This window comes from Phodopus roborovskii, unplaced genomic scaffold (genome assembly GCF_943737965.1).
Source record: "Phodopus roborovskii unplaced genomic scaffold, PHOROB, whole genome shotgun sequence".
Taxonomy (NCBI): Eukaryota; Metazoa; Chordata; class Mammalia; order Rodentia; family Cricetidae; genus Phodopus; species Phodopus roborovskii.
The window spans coordinates 2,148,064-2,169,485 of NW_026126434.1; the positions used below are offsets into that span (position 1 = coordinate 2,148,064).

The 21,422-nt window shown below is 44.1% G+C and overlaps 1 protein-coding gene across 5 annotated transcripts in view; it reads right to left on the reverse strand.

Moving 5' to 3' along the window:
• The window catches only part of Rps6kc1 (ribosomal protein S6 kinase C1), a 117,284-nt gene that overhangs the window by 34,095 nt on the left and 61,767 nt on the right, over positions 1 to 21,422 (reverse strand). For 4 of the 5 annotated variants that reach the window (XM_051186619.1, XM_051186620.1, XM_051186618.1 and 1 more), the window contains 3 exons: positions 21,281 to 21,373; positions 1,953 to 2,000; positions 802 to 934 (listed from right to left, as the gene is read on the reverse strand). In XM_051186619.1, the coding sequence (XP_051042576.1) occupies positions 802 to 934; positions 1,953 to 2,000; positions 21,281 to 21,373 (274 nt within the window). The remainder of the gene's footprint in view (positions 1 to 801; positions 935 to 1,952; positions 2,001 to 21,280; positions 21,374 to 21,422) is intronic. The other variant, XM_051186621.1, reaches the window with a different exon arrangement.

A 21,422-nucleotide genomic window follows, 5' to 3' on the forward strand; every position in this document is an offset into this window, starting at 1 on the left:
TTTTCCCGAGAAAAAGGTATTAAATTCAAATGTCATGCCTATTAGTAAAATAAAGTATTGTATTCTCTATATAATAAAGACACCTTCATGAAATATGGAAAATTATTTAAATTTTCTTCATTATTTTAAGAATGCCTGTTTAAACTCCAAAAGGTAATATGTGGTATGTGAATTTATGTTTACATGCTGTGGTCACCTAAATAAGAGGATGTTTATTTAAATTCAGGTATGAACAGGAAAAACCAAACCAGCACAGTGCCTTCTGCAACCTGCTCCCTAGGAAGTGGCTGAAGGCAGAGCCCACGCCTCTGCTTTGTACTCACGTGAGGCGCCCATGGCTGTGTGCACCAGGCTCAGATCAGAAAAACGAGGCAATGTCAAATGTTAAACAAACACCCTTGCCTTCCTGTAAAGGAAGCAATTAATTAATTCTGCAGGGGATGCTTTTTTAGTCATCTAGCGTAAGGGTAGCTTTTCAGTGTAGACAAGGGAACAGAATTAAATCTCTAAATAAAACCCAGCTCTCTCCAATGCATTCCTATTAAAGTTCTCATCATGTCAGTTAATTCCACAGCAAAGTGCATACATTAGGACTATCCCACAGTTCAGGTGCAGCTGGCTGGTCACCTGGGTTCTCCTTTTCCCTCAAAACTCACAGCAAGGAGGGTGAGCAGGAGTGTGGAGGCAGGTCCCCCATCTCAATGCTTATGAAATAACAATGACCAAGCAGCATGGCAGACACCAGAGTTCAAGGCAGGTGATGCCTGCACTCGGCCACAGTCAGACAGGCCACCCACCCACCTTCAGCGTGCTGCAGCACAAGAAACACGGACTCCTCCGAGATGATGTACTTGTGCAGACACACCATGTTGGGCACACAGCGGGGGATGATGGTCTTCCTGCTCCTGCTGTACTCGCTGCTTTTCCTTAGACCCTGACAGAGAACAAAAAGGTCAGTTGTACCCGCAGTTGCCTTTGGAGCCTGCTGTGCCCAGTGTTTATCAACCACGCTAATCTATCCGAGTTACTCGGGCTTCAGAGAAACCACTCATCTGCTGCTCTGTGCCCCTCGGTCCCCGGAGGCTCTGCTGATGGCATCTGGCATGAATCCAGACAACAGAAGATTCCACAAAGCTGCCATTAAAATCAATTACGTGGGTCAGTGTTTTTATTAGCGATGCTCTCAAACTAAGTCATCAGGATGACATACAGTTATTTCTCTGCGACCTCTAAGTTTGATTTTCCTTGTGTACATCTTTAAGGCAGCAACCAGTTTGAGTCACAATCTCCAGGCACCAGATGTGTCCTGGATGAAGCAGAAACTTTTAAATTCAACTCCAAAACACTGCTGACTGACCTCCAAAAGGACAAGACCTATGAGTTCCCTGGTGTTAGACCCTGGCTTTAAACCTGGGTACACGCCACTGGGAGGGGTGGCATGGAATGTTCACAAAGACAGGCAGGCTTCACACATGTCAATGTGGCTGACTGCTGTGCAGGACCAGCAAGAGAAAGGAGATGCCCAAGACAAGCAGCTTCCCTTTTGGGTGCCATGGGACTGTTCAACAGGACATATTTAAAACACATACTATCATAATCCATTACAAAAAAAAAAACTTCAAAACTGAAGTTATTCATTTAATTATTACTGAATTATCACCAAGGAACAATCCAGCACCCAAGCAAGACCCAGTGTGACCCTTACGAATCACAAGAAACAACACATCTGAAGGCTCTTGGCTCTCAGGTGCATTCAAATTACATACTCTTTAACATGAAACTTTCTAAATAGAAGCTATAGCATGTTTGTCAACTGTGCAAGACATAAATATAGATCATCACGAACATAAAACACTCAGATGCCATGCAAAATTATTACTTTTTCTTCCAAGAGCATGTTTAAGTTTTTAAAAGTCATTTTTTAAATTCACTAAACACCAAATTCTACTTACTTTTAAAATGAAGGTCTGTTCTGTCCTTGTGTCCATTACAAGTAAAACCTACACAACAGACACAAGCAATTAATAAAATATAATAAAACATTAACACTTTAAGTTAAGAAACTAAGAGCTGGGGTGGAATTCTGATTCTCTCCCAAATTCTAATTTCTGGATAGATTTTTTTTAAAAAAAAAAAAAAAAAAAAATCTTAACAAACAGCCTTGTCCAAAATAGATTTCATTACAATTTCCTTTTCAAAAAATGCCACTGCATAGAAACGGTGGATTTATTTTTTCAATTTTTCTTAAAAGTACAGACCATCACCAGGCATGACGACATGCAGCTGGTACATTTGGACATTGGTGGCAGAAGTGTAGTAAGGGCACAGCTGGCCTGGCAATTCTAGGCCAGCCTCAAAGGCAGGGAAACCCCAAATCAAGATGGCGGTAGTAGGGGTGGGGAGTGGACAGTCAAAGAATTTTCTCACATGGTAAATAGGATATAATTTATTAAAACTGATGAAGTTCCAACGTTCTTCTAAAATCTCTTAGCAACCCACTGTAACATGATCTAGGTAACTGAGACTTTAGTGCCATCTCAGGTGTCCTTTGGGTATTGCTTCTGTACCCAGGACCAGAGCTTAACTCCTCTTTTCCAAGTCAGCAAATCCTGCTGACTCTATCCTCAACCTGTCCTGCCCCGCCCCTCCCACTAACACCCCCAACCCAACCAGAGACCAGCTCTGCCTAGCTAACAACAAAGGCCCCCCAACAGGCCCCCTGCTCCCCTCTGTGATGCACAGCTCTGCCAGGCAAGGCTTTCTTAAGTGCAGTTCAACAGTGTCGCTCTGGACCATCTTACACACTGCCCCCTTGAATGGCCATCCCTACCACCCTGGGAGAAGGAGATATGTCCCTATGGTTTATTTTTGCTAAAACCACAGCAGAGATAGAACACAAAGTCCAGTTAGCAAATATTCGAGGCTTTTCAGACCCCTAAGTGTCTTTCAAATGAACCATTTTAGCCAGCAAACAACCACAGCCTCACATTGGGGAGAATTTATACCACAGAAATCAGCAAACGCTGCAAATGGGACTTTTCCCCTCAGAGAGCTGGCTGACAGAAACCAGCAGCCCCCACTAGAGGAGGGACAGCAGGCAAAGAGGCCTGCTCAGCATGGGAACAAAAGGGAAGAAGACAGCTGCAGGTGGGAAGGTGTTGTTGGAGGGAGCGAGTCCCATCTTAGACACAAACATTACAGAATGTTTCTCCAGCCTCAGCATCTCCTGGGTGCCTGAGCGACACTATTTAAGTCAACTTGTGTCCTGTGTCACAACAAAATGTTATTCATACAGACACCTCCCAGAAGTCCTGCAGTGTTCCAGAACCCAAACTCCAAGTCTCTCTCAATTCTCCAGCTACAGCATCAGCAGCCAAGCCAACAAGCCAACTGCACCCCCTGAGCCCTTTTAACTACCTCCTTCACCTACCTCATTTTAAGCATTTGCTATGTCAGGCATGGGACACCAACATTAATCCTCTCAACAGCCATTCCTATTGCACACATGGCTGACATTAGTGCTCTGCGTGTGATGCTATTGTGATGCTAAGATGAAAGATGATGGCAGCCACTGCATATGAGAATCTCTGAGATGACCTCACAAAAGTATATCCAGGGTCATGATCACTATCACTATTACTGCAGCTTCTCTCTGGAGTGTTCCCCCTGCCACTTATCAAACAACTACTTATCTTTCCACATTCAGTTCCTCTCTCTCACTCTCTCTCTCTCTTTGTCGTCCCATTTTATATGATATTAACGTCTATTGTGGCATCTCCAATATTTATTTATTTGTCATCTCCTAACCAGATGTCAAACTTCCTATGGGCATGTCACAGACAGTGTCATAGTTCCCAGAAATGATCGTACCCCACTCCAAACTCTGTGAGTGGACTGTACTATGGCAGAAAGGACTTCGCAGATGTAATTAATTCAGAGCTGACACAGCACTTGGGTTGTCTGGATGGGTTCTGTTGAATCACATGAACTTCTAAAAGTGAAGACCAAATCCTGACAAAAGGAATGGAGGGGTCTTTCCAGCATGAGAGGGACTACCTGGCTAAGATGCAGCGCCACCCACATAGGCAAGAACCAAAGGGCACACCGAGAAGCTCAGAGAAGTCTGAGAGGAGCAGGCAAAGTTGAGAAGCACCAGCAGCCCTCAGCTGACCAGCAGCAGGGAGACAGTCCATTCCAGCAACTGCAGAGGCAGCAGCCAGTCAGCGTGTGTGCACATGGAGGGAGATCCTTCACACACTACAGCAAGGAAAGCAGTGACATCAGCCCCAGGAGGCCTGTGTCACGACTGTGATGTACACAACTTCAACACAGTATGTTTAGTGTCTTCAGTCAGCTAAACCTGCCAGGACCAGCTATGTGGCAATAAGGCAGAAATGGTGTTTCTGTTTTGACATAGGAAATCCATAAGCACACAGCTAGCAGGTTCAAGTCTAAGAATACAGGAGGTGGACAGCAAGGTGGAAATGGAACTTGGAAAAGAAGTCAGGACCAAGGATTTATGGTTGAGCATTCCTCACAAAGACACAACCTAAAGGCATGAGAACAACCCCACTGGAATTTCCCCTCCCATCATGCACAACACTGGGCTTTGGAGAATCCAATCATGGAACACTCTCAACTGTAGTTGGGTGGTTTTTTCTGTCTCACCCACTCCCATTGGGCCAGTTTTTCTCCTGCCCGATCTGCTTATGAAATACCACTCTAAGGATAATATTGAATTGTAATTGTTTGGCCAATGGCTCAGTCCTATTACTGGCTAGCTCTCTCTTACAAATTAACCCATTAATCTGTGTATTGCCATGAGCCTGTGGCTTACCAGTAATATGCCGGCATGCTACTCCTTGAGCAGCTACATGGTGTCTCTTCAGCTCTACCTTCCTTCTCTCAACATCTTTGTTTGGATTTCCCACCTAGCTATATCTTGCCTGACCACTGGCAAAAGCAACACACATTCACGGCATACAGAAGGACATCCCATATCACTCAACATCTCAAACAAGTGCGCATTTCTAATCAACAAATTTTGAAAGTGAGAAAACAACTGTAAAATATTAACTGACCCTGTTCAAAAGAGGTACCAAGCCAAGAAGGGAAACTCTGTCCTGGAACAGTGAGCTCCAAGTGCCTCCTCTCTCACATGTGCAGACAGTATGCTGTTTACGCCTGAATTTAGAAAGCTGTACACACTTGGAATACTATAAGTAGGTATGAAAGCACCAACAACAAAAAAAAAAAAAAAAAAAAAAAAAAGGAGGGGGCACTACAAGGAAAGAACAATTCAGATGTGAGAACTATACGGGGTGTCGGGGGGTGGGGGGTGGGTAACCATCCATCCACTAAACAGGAGCTACCATGAAGGACTGAGGAAACAAATGCTGGAGAAGGCACCAGGAAGTCACAGGTCACTGTCACAGACTGCTCAGGACAGAAGCCAGGTGGCTCCAAGTCAGTCAGGTGAAAGAAAATGGGGGCGATAGATCTGACCCTTTCAGGAGTGGAAAATGCCAGGAGAAGACACTGAAAGAAAGGGGACACTGGACCCTGAGTCCAAAAAAAGATTCGGGCTTTCCTTACTTACACATGGGGAGATCTAGCCTTTCTTAACTGCCTGCCAGCAGGGCTACCAACACATTCTCTAGGAAAAAAGAAAAAGAAAAGAAAATGGCTCTCCAAGGAATGGAGATAAACTCTTAGCCCTTGATCCTGAAGGTGAGTCAGACAGTTGTCCCCTCTCTGTGGATAGTGATGGACAGCTGTGGGCTCTCTCTGTGGAGGCATCTACTTCCAGCATCTCATCTGGTTTCATGTCAACTTGCGACTCTACGTCACTCCCTAGAGAGCCAATCATGTTTGCAAAACCACATTTGCATGATATGGAAGACACCTTTCTGGGTGAAAGGTAAGGCCAGAGAACTTCACTTTCTTACCAGAAGCTGCCTGCCTGACAGAACAGAATAATACACCTGCAGGAATGGGGGATGGGGTTCCCCTCTTTGCTAGTCTCACTCTGTAATGAAGCATGAAGTGGGTCCCACAGAAGGACAAATTAAGACGGACAGACGTGGCAGGAACGAGGCAGGTTGATGGAGGCTTTCTTCCTTCTCTTACCAAGTTTGTTTGCAACTTGACAATTTTCACATTGAGGTAACAAACACAAGAACATATGTGACTTTTTTTTTTTTTTTTTTTTTTTTTTTTTTTTAATGTGCCCTTTGACTGTCAATTTCTCCCAAACAGGTGTTGCCTAAATGATTATAAATTGGCCTCTGGGTACACCTCTTCAACTGAGCCATACAGGGCTGGTAATAATATAATTAGACCTAAAAACATCAGGCTGGTGAGTACTCTCCATCTGTTTGGCGATAATGTTTAGTTAACAGGAGTCTTTAAAAGAAGCACCTTCAACTTCCATTCTTAAAGTTATTTATAGCTTCATTCTTAACACCCCAGCACTCCTGCTAACAAGAGCTTTAGCCACTTGGAAATTATTAGCCGTACGGCTGTACACAAAGAGAAACGGCTGCATTTAACATCTGTGTCTCTCCACATTTACAAGCTGCAGCCTCACTGAAGTCGAGTCCTTAATGAATGGTGGTATGGCAGCAATATCATAGCCGCTCGTGTAGGCGGGCGGGCAGGCAGGCGCACGGAGATCATAAGGAGCCAGGCATGTTTTTAATGCCAACAGTGGCCAATCTGTAATGAAGCTGTCAGAATAAAGGACAAAATAACAGCGTCTTTAACCCTCAAACTGAATTTGTTCATTTGTAGACTCAAACGCAATTTAAAAAGTGCTCATGGGTTTGCTCACCTTTGTAAAGACAAAAATCTAATTTGTACTAATTTGATACAATTGTCTTTCCAATAAAAGGCTCCTAAAACCATCTTTTATTTCATGATAAAAACAAGTACTATTACTAACACTGTCATGAAATAATTACCTTGGAAGGCATATCTTATTGAAAGAACACCATTAGCATATCTCTCTTTCATTTTTCACACTTATATATCAGCACTATATTAACATATGGCCTAGCAGAAAGGGCTACTCCATCTTTGCCCACAGTAATACAAACAATGACTAGGGTGGGGGTGGGGGACTCAGGCTATGGACTAACCTCACCCGTGCTTCTGTGGCACCAGGACCATGACCCTTGCCCACTCTTCTTTCATAACAGAAGGAAAAGTCCCAAGTGGTTACAGGTCTGCAGCTCTGTAAGCTAGAGTAGGGGAAATCTGATATATAGCCACACTGCGCCTCTGAAAAGGCAGGGCAGGGTCCCAAGGCATCAAATGATTTTATTTTAATGATATGAAGAAGACTAAATCTGAAGAGAGGAGATCTACACACACACACACACACACACACACACACACACACACACACACACACACACACACACACTTGCAGTGAAAGGGTAATACAAGCTCTCAAAGTGGGACTGTTGCCTATTCCTAGAACTTTTTTTTTTTTTTTTTAATTTAAATGTTGACATCAAAAGTCTGGAAGTCAGAAAAATGAAACAAATAATTTGAAGGAAAATGCTTGCCTCCATTTGGAGGTAATTTGTAGACTCCATGTTTAAGACAGCCTCAGGAGAGTCACATTGAACAAACACAGCCCAGCCCTGACCGGTGTAACCAAGCCCCCTTACAGTGTTCACTGGGTGAGATTTGAGTAAGCATTCTTCAAGTTATACCTCTGGGACACAACTCCTCTAGTTCTCCCACCCGCCCCACACACCCCCCCAACATCCTCAGAAAGGAAGAGAGAGCAATAAACCTACAGAAAATTTACAAGCAGTTACCTCATAGTTCAGGTGAGAGACACTGCGCTGCACGATACATGGTCACTTGAAAACAGGCCACACTGGACTCAACTACAAGTAAGCAAATTCTTGAAGTGAAGTGACTTGTGTTGGGACACTGTTGGGACATCAAAGCACTGTGCACAGCTCGCCTCAGCACTTCCATGGTGATCACATGCTCTCCATATTCTAAGCCCACCTCACTTTGCATTCTTACAAAACGCCGACTCTTGTACCCATGCCCACTCTCACAAGTCATCACTTGGGAAACTTCAACTACCAGAGAAAAGGGCAGGCATTGGGCTCCTTTGACACCAGCCCCCGAAGTCTCTCTCACAAGCACCACAAGGCCAAGCCATGCTGTGTCTAGCAATGTCGGCAATGTTGAAACAAACCAAGAAACTTCATCAGTAAGTTTCTTTCGGTGCAGAAGCCTGCACCCGGAGAACATACTGGAAACATTCTTCTGCTGGATCAGATGCCTTCTGCCTTTGGCTTCCCACAAGTTCTCTGATGAGAATGGAAGTTTGAAAAGTAAATGTGACCTGGATACTTAACTAACTCCAAAACATTCTCGCCGACTACTCTCAAGAAGCTGTTTCGGTAGCAAATGCATTAGACTTCTAGGATTTACCCACAATATTTTTAAATTTCTTCCTTTTATTTGTGCTAGGACTTCCTTCCAGCCTGATACATCACTATGAAGTGAACACATAATCCACAAAGCCCTGTCTGTGAACAGGAGTCACACCTCACCTGCTCCATCAGACAAAGCAGAGTGGCCTTGGGGCAGGTTGAGTTCTTCAAGCATGTATTTGATCCAGAAATATCTTCCAAGGTAGAAAACAGTGGATTAAGTCTACCAGAACTGTGGGAAGTTAGCACTCAAGAGCTACATATTTTAGCAAGTAAAATTCCAACGACTTTAATTTAAAGTGTACAAACATCTGTGGCTTCTAAAAGGCCCCCTATTTCAGTCTACCTAATCACCTAGCTAGCTGCCTCAACTACTGCCAAATTCAAACTGGGACAAAAGAGAAAGCTGTTAGGAGGCACAAGCAATGAGAAGCTGAACTGGTAAATAACTGCATTTCTAAGAAAACAACAAATTTTCATTTTCTTCAAATGCCCAGGCAGCTGCAAAGGTTTCCGTATGCTAATTCTTTAATTAGAAGGTATTTAGGCAGTGAAAGCTTTCATATGCGCTTCTGTTCCTTCATCAAACGTGAACTCCCCAACTTAGCACCAGTATAGCTGGTGGCGGCCTGAAGGTTTACCATCTGCTGCTACCCAAAGTCACGGTGGCCACCTTCAGAACATATGCATCAAAGCCCAGAGATAAGAGGCTGAAGAAATACTGCCTAAGTCAGCATAAGGGAGATGATGAAGCCAGAGGCAGGCAACGGGCAAGCTACCAGAAAACACTCAACTCTGGGAGGAAGCAGCCACACACAGAAAAGCACCCAAGGTCACAGTCGTCCCACAGCCAAACCAAGGGCAAGAGAGACACAACTGCCGAGGGGAGGTGATGGCTTTTCTTTTTAAAAGAAGGCTGATCATACTGAAAAGTCAACCTTATTCAAAATGAGCCTGCTCCGAGTAAGCTGAAATATAAGATTTAAGTTGTCTGTTCGGCCTGTGAATAATGACTATAAAAGCAAGCAGTTTACATAGACACAGCAGTGCATGTTGGGAAGGGCTTCTCTCCCAGGCACTCCAAGTCCAAACATTTCCCAAGGAAAGCACACTCTGGAACAAGTTTAACAAAATACCAAATACACAGCTTGATGTGTGCAGACTGAAAGTGCTCTCCAGACACAGTAGCACACACCAGTGACAACTCTGTGCTGGGTGTGCACTCCCCAGCAGACCAATTCTAACCTGTGAATATTTAGGCACTTGATCATCACATGATTTTTTTTTAGGGATTATCATTATTAATTGTAATAAATGGCTAAAAATAAAGCAAATGCTTCCAGAGTGACTTATCTTCCAAGCAACGCTAACAATCATGATGAATCATAATGTTGCAATATTGGAATAAAGGTATCTTGGTGCTTGGAACACAGACTTGCAAACACTTAGGAAGCTAAGGCAGGTAGACTGCAAATTCAAGGCCAACCTAGACTCACAGAAAGAAAAAGAAAAAGAGAAAGGAAGGGAAGGAGGGAGGGAAGTAGGAAGGGAGGGAAGAAAGGAAGAAGGGACAGACAGACTGATGGACAGACGAATGAACCAAGGAAGATAAAGAGACGAGACAGGCAGGCAGGCAGACATCATCTACTTAAGGGGATGACACATTTCACTGTCATACATAACACACAACACTGTGGTGTTTGCTCAGCTGTAATACTGAATCTCAAAAATGTATTCACCATAACAGAAACACATCAATATAAAATTTCCTTGTTTTTCATCTTTTTAACCATAGAAAAATATACAAAATAATTTTTAGAAAAAAAATTTACTAAAAGCAAAATAATTAGAATCCCAGCACTCAGGAAGCAGAGGCAGGTGTTAAGTTCAAGGCCAGCCTGGTCTACAGAGTGAGTTCTGGGACAAGTAGAGCTACATGGTAAGAGATAGATAGATAGATAGGTAGGTAGGTAGGTAGGTAGGTAGGTAGGTAGGTAGGTAGGTAGATAGACAGACAGACACACACACAGACAGACAGACAGACAGACAGACAATAGATATAACAAAAGCATCTTCTAAATCAAATTCCAATCGTGTTTTTTTTTTTTTAATTTGTATTTATTTTATGTTTTGTGCATGGGTGTTTGCCTGTAGGTATCTATGCATGTGTGGTGCCAAGGCTAGAACATGCACTGCAGGCCTGTCTGGAAGCTGACCTTTTGTTTGTTTTGTTTTTGGCTTTTTCAAGACAGGGTTTCTTTGTAGCTTTGGGGCCTGTCTTAGAGTTTGATCAGTAGACCAGGCTGGCCTCGAACTAACAGAGATCTGCCTTCCTCTACCCCCCAAGTGCTGGGATTAAAGGCATGAACCACCATCTTGAGGAGGCATTTTTTTCAACTGAGGCTCCCTCCTTTCCTGTGACTATAGCTTATATCAAGTTGACATAAAACCAGCCAACACACAAAGTCAGGAAAAAATAAGTGGATGTCATGAAAATTTACAAGCTCTGCTCTGCAAGGACAATGTGAGCACAAACCATGGCCTGACAGCAACACACACAGCCTCTTCAAACTCAGAACTAAGAAGCAGAAGCCTGGCTTTAAAGTGGGCCAAGCAGGAGTGAAGCTGGACCTGCCACTTCGAAGTCAGCCAAACACAGACAGACAGAAACTGTGTGTGATAGATATGAGAACTTACATCAGGGGCCAAAACCAAACACCCTTGTAAAAGTTACCTGCAGAGCAGGGCCCTGAGGCTGGAGATGAGGGGGGGGGGGCGCAAGGCTGACAACAAATAGTTGTGTAGTTCAGAATAGTTGATAAAGAAGATGTTGGATATGCTTCAGGGCAGAAAGGGTATACCAACTACCCTGCTCATGGCACACGTGTGCTGAAACACTACACTGTACCCCATAAGTACGTACAATCATTGTATGTCAAAATTACTTCTGGGGTGGAGGCCTGAGTTTGACACCAAAGGCTGAGGAGGACACAGAGCATGAGACTTTCCTGTGTAGCTGGTGGGAATACAGGGCTCCTTTGGAAGACAGCTGGGCAGTTTCTTACAGAACTACATCTTCCCTCTCCAAAGGGACTGAAAAATGCCCACACAAGAAATGCCCAAGAAAGGAATGCAGACACAACAAGATGTCCCTAGAGGACAAAGTACAGTGCATTCCAATAAGATTGGTCAGAATGGGCCAAGAAGAAATGAGCAAACTTCCATAAACATCTTTAAGTAAGGGAGGGGCAAACTGAAAGAGCTGCACACTGCCTCCAGCTGAGATACTGATATAGAAAAGGACCAGCAGTGCCACAATTCAGGGCAGAGGGTGGAGGGATGGCCAGATGGGCGACAAAGAAGACCCAAATGACACCATAGTGGTATGGGCATAAGCCATTATACGTCAGTAAAAAGACATACGACAGCAAAAATGAAAAGATGTCAAAATGTAATTTTTAGGGGCTGGAGACATGGCTCAGCAGTTAAAAGCACTTGCTCTTCTTCCAGAGGACCTGAACTGGGTTCCCATGACCTACACTAGGCAGCTCACATCTACCTGTAACTCCACCTAAAGGGGGTCCCCTGCCTTTTCTAGCCTCTGCAGGCCCCCTGCACTCACACACATGTACCCACACAGACACACAGATATATACATAATGTTTTAAAAAGCTGTAAATCTGTTTTTAAAAATTAAAGTTTATATTAACACAGGTCTGTGATGGAGCAGCCTGGGAGCCAGAAGAGGTTCAGGTAATGCCCTCAGGTGGCATATGTGACCGAAAGAGAAAGCAGGGCAGAGCAGTTCAGGTGGTTACAGCACAGGGTTTGCCTAGCTGGAACATGGTCTCATCAGCTGGCCTTCTACAACTGACTGGAGCTAGGCTGCTGTGACTGGCTGGGCCTCGGTAATTTGTTATAAAAATGTATGTAGTAGTCTGGACTTCCAACACTTCCCAAAGGCCCATGTGTTAGAAGCAGCTCAGGGTGCTGTCAGGAGGTGGTGGGACTTTTAGTATAGAGGACCCAAGGGAAGGACCTGAGGGCATGAGTGTCCATCCCTGGATCCTGGCCTTAGCTAAGGAGACACAGGCAGTCAATCTTTCCTAGGTCTCTGAGATTCACAGTGTTGGGCTTTTCTCCCGTCTCCTCTCTGTACTGGGGGTGGGGGTGGGGTGCAGACAAATGCCAAGGCTATCAAGTCTTGTATTCCCCTGAGCTAGTTCTTTGGATGACGTCTAGAGCAATCAACTTAACGTACGTTTGTGTGTGTGTGTGTGTGTGTGTGTGTGTGTGTGTGTGTGCAAGCATGTGTGTGCTCTTCCCACACTATGAAGCACAAACATATTCTTAAGACTCAGACTATGATATGCCCCTATCAGAGACATAAGCCCTGAATCTTCTGACTGAAGATGGGATGCCAGGCAGATATTTAGGATGATAACCCACTGTCTTCTCAGATGGCCAGCTCTTTGAACGAAGCTCAGCTTGGAACCCCAGGTCCTGGTTTCTGCCTGCATGAGGGTCAGCACAGGGCACTTTGCATCTCCACAGGCCAAGCAGCAAAGCCAAGAGTGCATGGGTGGAGGGAGACTTCCAAAACAATGAGCCAAAATCAGCCTGTCTTCCTTCACAACTGACTACCTCAGGAATTCCATCACCGCCCAGGAGGCTAGTTTTCCAGTTTTTATGCTCTCAGGTGGTAGGCTCCCAGGCCAAACTGAGCAACACAGCTTCTGGCAGGCTGACGCCAGCAGAGGATATCCTGTGTGTGGCCATGACGGTAGGAGAATCTCTCTACTTCCTCTCACTTTTGCTGTCAATTTAAACTATCCTAAAAAAAAAATGGTCTTTATATATTTTTTCTTTGTTTACAAGTCATTTGGCTTAATCCCCAACTCTCAGGTGAATAACTAAATGTCTCACACCCTAAAACAAGACAAAATGTGGGTTACTATCCAATAAATAACCCAGGCAGTAACTATCTTGAGCACAACATCCATTTAAAGCCTCTCCACTCCCAGGCATCAACAGCTGCTCCTCAGCAGCCCCTCTAGTGCAGGATAGCCTCATGAACAATACTCTCATCGCAGAGATAGCTTTCATGTGATTCTTCAGGTCCTAGGCCTATACACTTACTACTGCACAACACCTGCTTCCACGAGACGAGACATGACATGTTATCAGGAAACCGCACATAAGGACAGCAGAGGCAGGACATAAAGGACAGAGAAGGGCTTTACTAGACAGTTAAGGAGCGAGGAAGATAACACTCACGAGCCTCTTCTTGGAGCCCAACCCCTTTGTCTTCATGTTTCAATTGTATGCTTTCTGTTTTTGTGAAGAACCTGCCCATGGCCATAAAGAGATGGCTAAAGAGAGGGCAAACACTCAAGTACTTGGTCCACAGGCCCACGCTCAGGCAGGGCCGTTTAATTCCATCCTGAGTTATTTATCCTGTTTCTCCAGTTTGAATCCTGACGTTTTCCTGGAGATACTAGCTTGACTTCGTTAAGTGCAGGTGGAAACCAATCCCTCTGAAACCACAGTCTACTATCATGTTTCACTTCAGAGATTTGTCTGCACCTGCTGAGAAAACCTAATTCTCATTAGATTACTATACAAGCTTTCCCTGCCCATGCCCTCCATAGACACTGAATCAGGGTGTAATGCCTAGAAGCTAGAATGAGCTCCAAAATGCAGCTACCTACCATACACTGGTGAGAAATGGCAAGCGTGGATCAGTCAGAGTCAGATGCTCACTGACAATGAAAAGGGTCATGCCACAACTCCCTGTCTGTGGGTACATACCCCAACAAGCCTCCTGGGAAGCCTGATTCCTTTTCAAAATAAAATGCCACAAAAGCAAGGAAGTTTCAAAAGACTATTTTAAATCTTTTAATGAGTTTATATTTTTATAAAGCCAAAGTTTGGTACTGGTTAAAATGTAGCATTTTGATATAATGCAGGAAGTGTTCTTAGAGTAAGAATGCAATGTGTCCTCCCAACAGTTTAAAACCCTAACAAAACACAAAGGCACGACACTCATTGTCAAATTGGTGATTTCGTTGATGGCAACCTTGCACCTGCCAACAATCCACAGGTGTGCTCTGTGGGAGCTGTGACAATGGGGGGGGGGGGCTGACAGATGCTGCAGGTGTAGCAGCCTCAACATGGTTTGAAGTCATCTAGCACATTTGCTGTCTCTTCCTGTTGCCTACAAAATAACTCATCGAGCATGCTTGGCCATTGGGCAGATCTAAGGCTTATTGGAAGAGACAGAAAACATGGAAATCAATTGTACAGAGCTGGGCAGGATGGCTCCTGCCTACAACCCACACTTACGAAGCTGACGCAGGAGTGCCTTAAGTTCCAGGCCAACGAGGGCCTACATGGTGAGTTCCAGATCAGCTCAAGCTAAGAGTCTCTTTATCAAAACTATAAACAACCATGCCTTTAAACCCAGCACTGTGGAGGCAGAAATAGATGGAAGTGTGAAAAAGAAAGAAAGAAAGAAAGAAAGAAAGAAAGAAAGAAAGAAAGAAAGAAAGAAAAGGCTGGGGTGGACCAATCCTACAGCATGGTTAGGGCATAAAGGAGCACAAACAGAAGAGAAATGGTAAAATGGAAAGGAAGGCAAGAGAAACTGGGGAGCAGAAATTAAAGGAGGAGAGTGAGTGACAAGAAAAGGGAAAGAGATGGGCACGAGCTACACTGCACAGCAGTGTGTACGGGGTGTGATCTTGCATACTCTGACAAGACTGGAATGGGGTAAGTCGGAAAACAAGGCTCTGCTCTGCTGTAGAACTACAAAGGCGCACAGTGGGGAGGGGAAGCTCCTGATGACTAACAGGAAGCTAATCACACAGCACTGGAGGAAAATCATGGAGACAGAGGGAAAAGCAGCGTCACTCTGATACAGGGAGTGGACATGTGGGCACCAGACCCCCAATCAGATATAAATGTATCATCAGATCTCTGCTGAATGCCACAGGACCGCACAGAAAGAAGGCAGCGCACGGGCTGGAGAGACGGCTCCACAGTTAAGAACCCTGGCTGCTCTGGGGGAGAAATGGGTTCAGTGCCCAGCAAACACATGGCAGCTTGGAAGCGGCTGTAACTCCACTTCCAGGGGATCTGACGCCCTCTTCTGAGCTCTGTGAGCACCAGGTACACAAGCTGGGAGACAGCGGGATCCCCCAGGTCACTGACATGGACACGCTGGTACAAGTGGGAGGGAGGAAGGACACGCAGGTGCACTGTTTTGACCTCCTACCTCCAACTCTTAAAAAAAAACTTTTTTAAAAACTCATAGCAGGAGATGATTCGCCTCCTGGCATATTCAGCACAAGCAGAGACAAACAACAAAGTAATCTAGGGTGAAACGATAGGGAGATAAGTGGCTTACAGTGCATGTAGGATAATCTGAAAAAAATCAGGGTAACTGAGAATATCACTTCCTAACTAGATTGCATAAAAAATTAATGTCCATACATTAAAAATGTAAATCATGTACATTGCAAATTTCAAATTGCTAATCAATAAATACAATCACAATAATTTTGTCTTCAGAATGGTATAGTTTGGAGGCGTCGGGAGTCTGTAAAATTCTCATGTGTTGTAGGTATTAAGGATAAATGAGATCATGACTTAGCTATTCAATTAGTAATAACTAAATCCTTTTAGTCATTATGAGGATTTTCCTTTTAGTCACTATGAGGATTTTCTGCTTCTATACCTTTAAAAATGTCGTTACTCATATATTGACTTACATTCGTTAGGCATAATTGATTGTACAAAATTTTACTGAGAATGGGTAGAAAAGGTTGATAGGAAGTGTGGATGTCACCACTACAACAATCCAGTTCTAACAATGAGTTTGTTACAATTTTAGAGAGACAGATCTGGCTTCAAAACCTTGCTCTGTCAACACAAAAAAATATCCACTACCTCCTGAGTGAAGACCTAAACAATTTACAGAGACCACAGAACCCTACACAGGCAGGCAGCCTGTGACGCAAAGGCTGCCCCGGGCAATCAAAACCACATGCAAAGGCACAGCGGCCACTGGGCATCTGCAGAAACCTGGCAGCTGCTATGTGGGCCACATGCTTCTCCTGTCTCCTAATATTTTAACATAACTGTGGATGAAGACACATCTTCAACCAATGTGGTAGATTTGAGGGCTTTGGTTTTGTTTTGTTTCCATTTTAAATACTTTATCTTTAGAACAATTTGGCAAAACTATGCAAAAATGCAGTTTCCAACCCCATTGCTAGCCCCAAGCACACACAGCTGGGCCACTCTGAGCACCCTCCACCACAGCAGTCCTCAATGCAACAGATGAGCATACCCTGACACATCTCTCTCACCATAGGCCACTGCTTAGCTGGGGGTTGGTTGCTCCTTTGTTGTCACTGAGTTTCAGGAGCTCTTTGTATGTTCTAGAAAACAGACTTTGGTCAGTTATCTTTTTAATGTATTTTCTCCAGTCTATTAAGCTTGTCTGCCATCCCCATCACAGTATCTTTCACAGTTACAAAGTCCAGCTGGTAACAATCTTGACCACCAGACTTTATAAGTCTTGAACTCAGAAAGTGTCAGTCCTGATTCTTTGTCAATATTACTCAGGCTGTTTGGGGTCTTTTGTCCCTTCATATAAACTCTGGAATCAGATTGTTGATGTCTACAAAATTACCTGTTGAGACTGAATCAGACTACACTGAATCCACAGTTCAGGCTGCAAAGAGCTCACCTCCTCCTAACAAGGGTCTTCTTACCCATGCCTGAGACTCTCAATTCTCCAGTTCTTTGATTTATTTCATCAGGGTTACACAGTCTTCCTTATAGACAGCATGCACAATTTCTCTAAATTTATATATCAGCATTTAGTTTGAAGTGTATGTGTGGAGATTTGAGGGAGAGCAGGGTCAAACAGGATCTCATTATGTAACGCTGCACTCCTCAAACTCAGGATCCTCCTGCCTCAGAACCCTAGGTGTTGGGATCACAGATGTGCACCACCAGAGCTGGCTGATGCCTGGGGACGGATCAAACTCAGGGCCTTGTGCATGCTAAACAGGCTCTCTACCACTAAGTTATGTCCTCAGCCACTTGATACCATTTTTTACTATAGATTCTAGTTGATCACATAGGAAAGCAACTGGTTGTGGTGCATTAGGTTTGTGACCTTGATGTAAACATCAATTTGTCAGATTACACAGCCATGTCACCTCCAGGTAAGCACAGAAACCTTCTTCCCCAATCTGTGTACCAATGGTTTCCTTTTATATATTTGGAAGACACTATAGAGGACTGGCTCAATGTATTCTGTAAATGTTAGGCTGGATTCAACTCCATTTGGATCTAGTGCTTGCTGTCTGGGGTGGTTAGTAAGTACTGACTCAGTCTCCTTAGTGGATAGATGCGCACTCCCCCAAGTGGTCTGTTCCTTCTCTGTGTGTTAATAGGCTTTGTCTCTCCGGGAGATGGTGACAAATTGTACGGTGATTAAATCCATCACATCCAAACTGTTCACTGCACAAGATGGAATGATGTCACCTCTCTGGCTTCTCATATCTGAGTTCTTTCTTCCTTAATTATCCTCTCTACAGGCCTAGTAATCTGACTGATGTTCAGAGAACTAGCCTTCAGTTTGGTTAATTTCCCTATTGATCTCTTGTTTTCACTTTCATTGATTCTAGCTTGTTTTGTTTTGTTTTGTTTTGAGTTTGTTTTTTAACTCATAGGAAGTTGCAATATATTCCAAAGTGTCCTGTTTACTCTTCTGCCAGCTCTCCATGAGGAGGACCTGTGCAGCATCTATACAACTTCAAGGTGAGGGATTTGACAAAGGCTCTTAACTACTGATGAGGCTGTGACCCAGAAAGTGGCCTGTGAAGCAGTGGACTTCTTCAGAAACACCCTCAGCTTTTGATCTCTAAAGGCCAAGCAACCAAGCCACATCTCCAATGAACTGCATGTAAATGCTTGTGCACTGGAACATATACAGTGTGCATTCATACTTCACACACTTGAAAGACAATGAGCTTCTGAGAGATGAAGGGAGACCATCTCAGCACCCAGTTTGTCTCTCTCTTTTTTTAAATTTGTTTGTTTTGTTTTGTTTTCTTCTACCACACAAGTAAAACATCTATAAATGCATCTGGGAGCAGAAGGAAATCTTCAAAGTTATCTAGTGCAAAATCCACCAAATGCTTGACCCCATCCATCCACAGCATCCCTCCACTGACTCTCTACTGACAAGAAGCTCAGAAGGTATCCTATCTAGTCCAGCTTTGATTAAGACACTAAACCTTGAAAGATAGTTCTAGCTGGGCAGTGGTGGTGTACACATTTACTCTCAGGAGGCAAAGGCAGGCTGTCTAGTTCAAGGACATCCTGGTCTGCAGAGCGAGGTCCAGAACAGCCAGGGCTACACCAAGAAATCCTGTCTCAGGTGAAGAGGAGGAGGAGGAAAAGGGAAGGAAGGAATGGAGATGGGGCGGGGGAACTAAGGAAGAAAACAGGTAATTCTAACCATGAGTTCAATTCTCTCTTTCTCTCTGCAGCTTCAACTTCTCTGGTTCTAGCTAGTTCCTGGGAGGAGGGGAGAAGAAGGGGACTACAACTAACAAGCAGCTCCACTCCGTACAACCCCTCACAGTGAGCCCCAGTAGCCTTCCTGGTGCCAGCATGCACTTGCTGTCTTAGCATAACCAGCACTCCTCTTGCCCTCTAGCTATCATAGCTCTAGCCCTCCAATACCTGAAGTTTACACATGCTTTATTTGATCAGGTGAAAATGCCCACCTTCTCCACCTGGTCTTCCTGTGACAGAACTCTGAAGGTCTTCACCAGCCTGATCACTTCTGCAAAGCAATGGGCACCTGTTTATCTATACTCTATGAGTTCGGATGCTCCAACTCCTTGTTGCATAAAGGGTTTAACAATTCCAAATAAGAAACAGAAGATTGCTTCCTTCATTTTGGAACACTAAGCCAACAAACTAAACAAACTAAAGCCACAGCATGTTTGTCCCTCTGGGTAGACAGGCATTATAGAATGGTTCTAGGGAGCAGTCCCACATTGTCCCAGTAGATGTCGCTCTATGATATATTTTAAATTCTCTCATTGAGCAGGGGCATTGAGGGCCCATGGTGCACTAGGCACAATTCCAGGCACAGAGAACATGGTGAGAAGTAAAACAGCACAGTGCTATGCTCATAACGTCCCCAATGTGGACACTGAGAGAAACACTACCTCATTTGCTCTCTGGGTGGAGGTTCACGAAATTTATTTCCTAATGAAACTCAATACAAAACTGAACTCACTAAGTTAATAAACAAATAGCAAACACTAACATGAGACAGAATCAGAGAAGCTGCTGTCCCAAGTCAGCACTGTCATACCCTGTGCAAGGTTTCTAGACCTGAATTTATTCAATACCTCTCTTCCAAACCCCAAGTTTCTAACACCCAAACTTAAAGTATTCCTTAGTACAACAGAAAGGAATTTACCTTAAACAATCCAATTTTTAAGATCTACCTGCTTGTACTTCACCAGCAGTTATGATGTTATGAACTAAGACCACCTGCAAAGCTGACTGGTTCCCAGACACAGAGCTCCTTCTAGCCACTTAGAGAGCTGCACCTGAGAGGCACTGGCTGATGGAGTCAGACAGCGATGGTGTCCCTCCGCTGCCAACAGTCTGCCTCTCTTCGTCTGTGGGGCTTCTGGCTGATACCAGAACTTCATGTGACTTGAGGCTCATAGCACAACAATGAACAGTCACAGAGTCATAAGAAACAGGTCTGACAAGAATGAGACGGCACATGAAGACAGCGTGTCTTTACCAAAATCCCAGCACCTGAATCCACCCAGTTACTGTCTGGTTGTCTACTCTCAAACAGAATGTTCCCCATAATGCAAAGGCCACAGAATATTATTACACTGAGTCAACTCAAAAGATCCTACTGCTTAGACTGTTTTAATCCAAACTTCACTATGTGAGACAATGAACTTTACTTCCTCAAAGTTCTGAGTTGGTGTTCTTTTTGGAACCCTTCAAACTATGAGCACTTGCCCAAGCTTCACAAGCTGCACTACAGATTGCTCCAGTGCAACACGGACTCACAAGGTCACTTCGGAAGGCAAGCGGCATCCAATGAACCAAAACAAACAACACTAAGGTGCTTTAGGAACAATGCCCAGTGGTCAAGGGGTCAAGACTCATGTCAACATTAAGTGGCATTTTCTTTAATGTTATAATGGTAGAACAATCTAGTATTTCCAAATTGACAGGCTGAGTGTTGATAAACATTTGGCATGATTGACATGTCATGAAGCTTAGGGTGTGCACACCCATTTGCGTTTGTGTGTGAGTGTGTGTGCACACATGTGTGATGTGGGGTAGGCACATAGTAAGTGCTCATAAATGACAGCTACCAGGAATTCCACCTTTCTTTATGACCGTTAAAAATGACTGTACCGATTAATGTTTAACAGCTGCAGATTCACAGAGTAAGCAGCAAAGTGCATCCTCAGACTACCACACTTTGGAAAATTTAATACCCCCTTACTCAAGTGAACGACAACAAATACAGACCTTCTCCTTGGCACGATGTATTCTGCATGACCTTATGTGAATGGCTGAGGTAAACGCTTTCCCCCTGCTGCTTTGCTATTTTACAGTGCGGATGCATCTGAGTCATTTCCCCTTTTGTTTCATAGCCTTAAGATCCACAGCTTCAAAGACAGAATGTCAGCATGCAGTCCATTTATGACTGAACTCTTGAAGAGACACTGAAGAATTACCTTGTCAATCACCCCAAGGACTCTGAAGGCCTTCAGCTCCTCGGCGGGGCTCCTTAGGTTCCAAGGGGGCCTTGAACTTAGTGATCCTGGAGGCTAATAGAAGATATCAAAGATTACACATCAATCGGGGAGGTACTTGAAG